A 6907-nucleotide genomic window follows, 5' to 3' on the forward strand; every position below is an offset into this window, starting at 1 on the left:
CTGCCGCGAGGGCCTCTGGGGCGGCTGCTCGCGCGGCTGGGGCCGCCGTTACGTTGCTGCTGCTGCCTCCGGCTCGCCCGCACGCGCGTCGCCTCTGAGGCCCGGCAGCCACGGGCGTTCGGCTACTGGGCACTCATGCTCGGCTCTCGCGCCCGCCGCCTCGGCTCGCACCGCCTCCCTCGAGGGTCGTGGGCCTCACCCAGCCCCCGCGCTCCGCCGCCCGCCCTCTCCGGGCGCGCGCCGGCTCGGCCGCAATATAATCGCCGACGCCCGGGTGACCTGCCCCGCCGCCGCCACTGTTTCCTCTAAGGCACCAGCGGCCCTGAGCGCACCGGGACAAGAAAAAAAGTGCGCCCGGCCCACGGGGACACGCTTTGGCTTCGGCTTACAAACCCCCGCTCTGGAGGGGAAAGAAAAAAAACACCCTCTGCCCGCCGCCACCTCTCACCTCGCCCCCCCCCGCGGCCCCCTCCCACCGCTCTCGTCGCCGCTGCCGCCGAGGCTGCCGCCCCGGTGCGCCCCGGCGAGGCATTTTCGCACCACGCCACTGCGCGGAGAGGGAGAGAGATGGGGGCGAGATAACCGCGCGGAGGGATCCGCGCGGAGGCGACACCATTGCTCCCGACGGGACGCCTCACGCCGGTCGGGAGATGCCTCCGCCGGCCTTAAAGGGGGCCCATAAAGCCGCACTGCCAAGGGCTGGCGGAGCCCCTGGGGCCGAGGGAGTGCGGACCGCGGCTAGCGGGGGCGGGGGCGCTGCAGGACTTTACACTTGGGGGTGGAGGGGGGGAGGCAGGGAGGCCACTCCCAGTAGGCTGCAGAGCAAATGATTCCCTCCCCAGGTCCCTGAAGCTGTTCCACAGAGTTGGCCACCTTTTTTGCACTTACGGACACGCGGGTGTCGACTGTCGTTGAGAGTACATTTGAGTTGAGTCTGAGCTAAGCGGTTTGATTAAAGGCCACAAAGGTGACCCTAAGACCTGGCTTTATCAAGGCGAATCTAAGTCCTTCTTTACCAGCTGAGCGGGCCTTGTGGAAATGAGATGTACATTTACCCTTGACGCACTGCACGCCTGGCTGAGGCTCCCAGGTTAATTGATATTTAATGGAAATCATGCCCATGAATATAGTTTCCATCATTTTACCCTTGATAGACGTCAGCACTCGACACAGAAGGGGAGAACTGAAGAATGTGTGTGTGTGTGTGTGTGTGTGTTGGGGGGGGGGGAGACATTAGCATTGCTGAGGGAGTAAATAGAAAACCGAACAGAAATGTTCCAGGGCGGGACGCAGGACTCCCTCTGGGGTGGGTGGCATTTCCGCGGGCAAGACGCGCCATTCCCAGCCCTCGGCCCCGGCGCGGAGCGGACCCGACAGGCGCCCCCCTCCTCCGGGCAGAGCGCGGGGGGCTCACGCCTGCGAGTCCCCTCTTGGAGCCTCCAGGCTGGCGTTCGGATCACACCGGTTCCAGGCAGCTGCAGGCGGCGCCCATCTTCTGCTAACGATTCTAGTTCACCCGTGAAGCCTGTGGAGTTACTGCCAAGAGTGGGCGCCGGACTGAGTTTAAAGTTACTAATTTTTCCAAAAGAAGACAAAGAGAAGTCTCATCTTAGCGTGTGGACGATGTGGAAGAGCAACATCCCGACTCCTGGGGGCAAGTCCAGTGCAGATCAGCAAAACGTTCTTCATTTTGGTGTTTTTTCGCTACTGGGCGTCACAGCACCAACGGCCCTCTCTCCCCAACATTGTTTTTCCCTCTCACATGTTAATGTCAAAATAAGTGTAATATATCTCTGTTGCGTGCGTTTTCTCTTACCTACGCAGCCTTCTTCGTGGGTTCTTTGGGTGACCAAATCCTCTTTCCCTGGAAAAAACCCACTGTTGTGGAGACATCAGGCCCACTGGCCTTGAGAACCAACCTCGCAAACACCCCGGAGCCTACAGAGGGCTCTCCTGCTAAAGCTAAAACACAACACGCCCGACTTTCACGCCAAATGCAAAAGTCTAAAATTCCCAGACAACCCCCACAGGTGCAGCACCCCAGAGATTTCAGCTCCCCCTATTGCTAGTGGGTTGGCCCAACCTGTGAGTGCGATCTTGAGGTCAGTCCGCTTAGACTGAATATCACGTTTTTTGCAAATGGAGAAAATTATGTCGAGCTGTAAAGGCATAACAAGATAATAACGTCTAAACTTTCCATTGCTTCTACAGGGAATAACTGGAAATGGTGAAGGAAAAAGGATTATTAGTGGATCTCCAGATAAGAAAGCCATGTTTTATTTAACTTTTAAATGAGTAGAGAGTGTGCAAGAGACTTTTGTTATGGAGATGGTTGAAGGTAGGGCTTTTTGTTTTCTGCTGATTGTCACCAGGTAAAACTTTCTATAAATAGGAAGGCAATGAACCGATACTGACTGCTACGATTTGTGCTTCTGTCTCACAATACCCAATTATTTTCAGTAAAGTCTGGAAACTAACTTTGTAATTGTGACTGTTTCATTCTTTGGCGTGCGTGCGTGTGCATGTTTAAGCCCTTAATAAATGAGTATGTTTTGGAAAGCAACGAGATCGAGGCCAGATCGCAAAGATACAAGGATATCATTTAGAAATGTGTGATTCCTGGGGGAAGAACAAGAAGCATGAAAACTACAAAATTCACTTCTACACATTCTGGCCTAATAAAGAAAACATTACAACACATTTCCTCTTGGGATAAAACTTTGTTTTTCAAGCATTCTGTTAATAACTTGAGTGGAAAAAACGCGATTAACTTCGTAAACAAAGCTCTAAACTTTTACATCTTTCCGTTTTGATAGAATACTGTAACTTAACCATGTTTGTTTAGTTTCAGCTGTGCCGTAGTCCAAATTTTCTGAAGTCTTGACTAAGCCCAAATTTTATAACTAACAAATACGATTGGCGAACTTAATAGGGTATACTTCTTTATTGGTTAAATTTATCCTAATTTGGGGTGTAAAATAAGATTGCAAATATTTTTAATGAAAACCGTCCTGCGCCTGAGCGCCAGCTTTACGAGATCACAAAATGGAGTAACGGCGCTCTCTAGTGGCCAAATGCAACCTCGAGCCGACTGTGCTTAACTGCTTTTATTCTACTCAAACCAATTCCAATCTTGTTCTGTAGTGTGACTGGGGCTTGGATAGCTGACACTAATACTGCTTCATCCCTTTGATTGTCAACAAGTCAAGTGCAGCAAACAGGGGCTCCTGAATGCCAAAGATATTTGTGCTCCCAAGGGCTTCCAGTAGACTCTTTTCCAAAAGCTTCCAGCCTTTCTTTTGCCAGACAAATTAGGTTTCCATTCTGTAATCCCCCACATTAAAGGACGCGTCAGATTTAACAAAAAGCACAACTTTCTAAATATTAACTGCAACGGACATTTAAAAAAGGCTCAGGACTTCAAACACCAAGAAATTACATGTTAATTTTGGTAATTTTTTTCTTTTAAAGCTGTTACTTTTAGCATTAAATCATGCATATTTGCTATTTTGTAATTTGGAATGCAGACCAATTTTGCTGGGCAATGGTAGGGATGAAGTGGGGGAACAAGCTTTTTTGCTGGATCTCTAAATGTCTTTCTGTGGTGTTGTGCTCATTGAAACTTCTGTGCACAATAATGAGATTTTAAATTTATATCAAGTCGTCGTAAAATGAATTAACTGTACATTCCATTTGAACTTATTTCTAAATCAGACTTTAATTATTTTAGTTGTTTCCTGTGAAGATAATCTTTTTCCCCCTCATTTTGAAAAGTGCTCCTCTCCATTCCACTTGTGATCACTATTCCTTCAATAAACATATAATTTTCAACAATAGTTTTCCTGCAAAGTTTGGGGTGGAAAGCCAGTAACAACCTTTTCCCACCCACCATGACACGGGGAGATCCTCCTGAATAAATGATCCAAGATCACTGGCCCTCCCACTCCCAAATAACAAGGTGGGTTTTAAAATAATTATCTAGACCCAGTAAAAATATTGTAAAGAGCCACCCACACCAGACTACTTCTAATACCCAGTTCATTTTTTTTTTAATCAGAAATCCATCATCTTCTTCTTCCCCTCCCTTTCCCTCATTTTTATTTCCTAGGTGCTCACACTCACCGAGGCTCCCAAGCCTAGACTTCTTGGTCCAAAGCAGTTTTGTTTATATTTTATTGTCCAGATTTTAAGACCCAGTTTTGTCTGCATTTTTCCTTTCCTCCCACAAACACAAACATCAAAATGAGATGGTTTCAAAGCGAAGCGCCGGACCTGTCGTAAACTCATTACCTCCAGACGTCTCGCCGGCTAGATGGCTTTATGACACCTTGGTTCTTCCTGTTTTCAAAGAGCCCTAGGTATCGGGTTGGCAGTAGGGGTGGGGGTAGGCAGCACCTTCTGCCGGATCTGGGCCTTGGCTTTCCCTCCCAGCCCCCCTCTGCTTTTCCTTCAAGTCCCCTCTTTCATCAGGATCCCCCAAAACTCTGCCGTCGTCGCCCCGCCTTCCGCCCAGCCCAGGCAGCCTGGCGCCGGCCTCTTGGCCTGCAAAGGCCATGCTGGGCCCGAACCCTCACTTACAATGACCTTCATTTTAGCCTCTGAATACGGCCCTCAGAGGGCCAAGCTGGGGGCTAAACACACAGAAGCCGGATGGGGGAAGGGGGCAGTGGGATGAGGGTCTTGCGGAGGAGAGCCTTGACCAGTTTGATCTGTTAAGGTCACTTTGCAGGTCCTGTGGGGAGGGGCAGAAGCTCACAGCTTAACTGGTTCAGTCCTCCTGGAACCAGCCAGCCCCACCAAGCTGGAAAGGTTCTTTTTGTAGGGGCGGGGAAGACCCAATCCAGATCTAAACGCTGGGGGGTTAGGAGCCTAGGGGTCCTGAGGTGTGGTGTGCCAAAGTCCCAGCTGAGGATTCCTGGCTCCTGGAGCTCATAGCCTCTGCTGGGCCCTGGACACAGAGTTCTCTGTTGTAATGAAGCCAGGTTAGGGAAGGACCACTTGCCAAGGTCCCACCACCCCCCTCCATCATGTGCTCTAGGCTGGGTCTACACAGAAAGGGCCACTTGGAGGCACATCAGAGAGACCTCTCAGGTGGAAGGGTCCTAGATTTTTAACAGTATCTTCACCGTAGGGAGAAGTCCAGTGAGGATGACATTTGGCAGAGAGACAGAGAAAGCAGGGACACAGCGTTCAGGGCCAGCGTCTGGGCTCCATTTGATCAGGTCAGCATTTATTAGTAGGAACGGTAACATTTACAACGGGCCCTCAGGCAGGAGCCCCGCGGGCCTGCACCCGCTGCCGCCCACGCGAGTGAGCCCTCTCTGGTTGAGAGCAGCTCCTTCAGTGCACTGAGAATAATCCTCCAACCCACCCGAAGCCCTGGACTCGTGGCTAGGCCCAGTTCCAGCTCTCAGTCGAGAGCCTGAGGGCTCCCTGAGGAATGGGGGCTTTCTGAACCGTTGTGCAACCCAGCGGGGCCTGCGCCTGGGCCGGACTGCGCACTGTCGTTGCTCTGCCTTCATTTTCCGAATTCGGGAGCTCTTGGCCCCTGCTTGAGCAGCGCTGGGGGCTAAACTACAGTACTTTTCAAAAACGTGGGGACATTTACACAGGAGAGGGCTCCTCAAGCCAGCGTGCACTCACAAAATAAGCATTTCCTAAGGAACCAGCGGGGAGGGAAAGGGAAGGAGCGGGACAGGGCAAAAATCCCAAAGCCACTTGGTTTCTCCAACATTTTAGCGAGCAAACAGAGTCCCCAAATACCTCACAGAGACCAACCGCACAGTCACTTCTACCTAAAAAAGGAAAAAAAAAGTCCGAGTCGCTGGAGAGTTTCTGGAAATCAAGCACCCACAAAGAAAAAAAGCCCCACTGCCTTTGCAAAGCAGAGCGGTTCCGTCGGCTCTGCGCTGGGTCAGTCTCCTTTGGGGCATTTCTCCTTGCTCATCTTTTTCATTTTCATCCTACGATTCTGGAACCAGATTTTGACCTGTCTCTCTGTGAGGTTCAGAATCCTTGCCACTTCATAGCGACGGTCCCGGGTGAGGTACATGTTGAAGAGGAATTCCTTCTCCAGCTCAAGCGTCTGGTATTTGGTGTAAGGACAGCGCTTTTTCCGGGTGGAGCGAGCGTGGATCCAGTTAGCTGCGGGGTTGTCTACGAAGAGGGGGGTTTAGAGAAGGGGAGCGAGGGGCGGAGGGGAGGTAGGGAGAGACGACAGGGTGGGGAGAGAGGTCGTTAAATTAATTTCACCAAGGATGGCCGCTTTTCACAACTTGGGGTGAATTATCATAAAAAGCCTTAATGTCCGCGCTCTGTTTACCGTACAAACCGCGCGCCCAGGGTAGGTGGTTATGGGAAGCTTTTTTATGGATGCATGTTGCTCGCCTAGGCTAGGGTAGGCGTCTAGACGTTTTTATAGGTTAGTAAAACTATCAGTTTTGCACATTCGAGTCTTACAGGTTTCAGCAATAAATCAGGGGGCAATTTCTTTTGCACTTACTTGGGTCAAGTTGCTGCGGTGCCGGCTGCGGATGCTGCTTCTCCTCCTCCTTCAGCGGGCAGCCCGGGCTCGGGTGGTCGCTGCAAGCCGAGGGCTCCGACGAGCCGCCTGCCCCGGACCCGGACCCAGACCCGGACCCGGACCCGGACCCGGACCCGGACCCGATCCCCGCCCCGGGCCCGGTTCCCGCAGGCGTCGCTGCTGCCTTGTCCCGTAGGAACGAGTTGCATGAGAACTCGGGGCCGCCACTCCCCTGGGACTCCCGGGCCGCTGAGCACTCAGTCCGTTTGGAAGAGGAAGACGAGGAAGTGGAGGAGGTTGAGGTGGCGGCGGCGGCGGGGGTCGGGGCCGCTCCGGTTTCAGGCTTAATCCCGTAGTGGCGCCCGTTGGGTGGGCCGCCTGGGC

At 52.1% G+C, this 6907-nt stretch overlaps 2 protein-coding genes across 2 annotated transcripts in view; both read right to left on the minus strand.

The window, feature by feature from the left end:
• Positions 1-532, minus strand: part of HOXD8 (homeobox D8) — a 2289-nt gene extending 1757 nt beyond the window's left edge. Inside the window, exons 1-2 of the mRNA XM_004674859.2 lie at positions 449-532; positions 200-322 (exon numbers count right to left, since the gene is read on the minus strand). Coding sequence (XP_004674916.1) covers positions 200-322; positions 449-532 — 207 coding nt within the window. The remainder of the gene's footprint in view (positions 1-199; positions 323-448) is intronic.
• Positions 533-5212: 4680 nt separating this feature from the next.
• Positions 5213-6907, minus strand: part of HOXD9 (homeobox D9) — a 2636-nt gene continuing 941 nt past the window's right edge. Inside the window, exons 2-3 of the mRNA XM_004674501.2 lie at positions 6503-6907; positions 5213-6156 (exon numbers count right to left, since the gene is read on the minus strand). The exon at positions 6503-6907 is cut by the window's right edge and continues 38 nt beyond it. Of these exons, the coding sequence (XP_004674558.1) occupies positions 5915-6156; positions 6503-6907 (647 nt within the window). The 3' untranslated portion in view covers positions 5213-5914. The remainder of the gene's footprint in view (positions 6157-6502) is intronic.

Source organism: Condylura cristata, unplaced genomic scaffold (assembly GCF_000260355.1).
Source record: "Condylura cristata isolate star-nosed mole 26May11 unplaced genomic scaffold, ConCri1.0 scaffold00002, whole genome shotgun sequence".
In the NCBI taxonomy this organism is placed as follows: domain Eukaryota; kingdom Metazoa; phylum Chordata; class Mammalia; order Eulipotyphla; family Talpidae; genus Condylura; species Condylura cristata.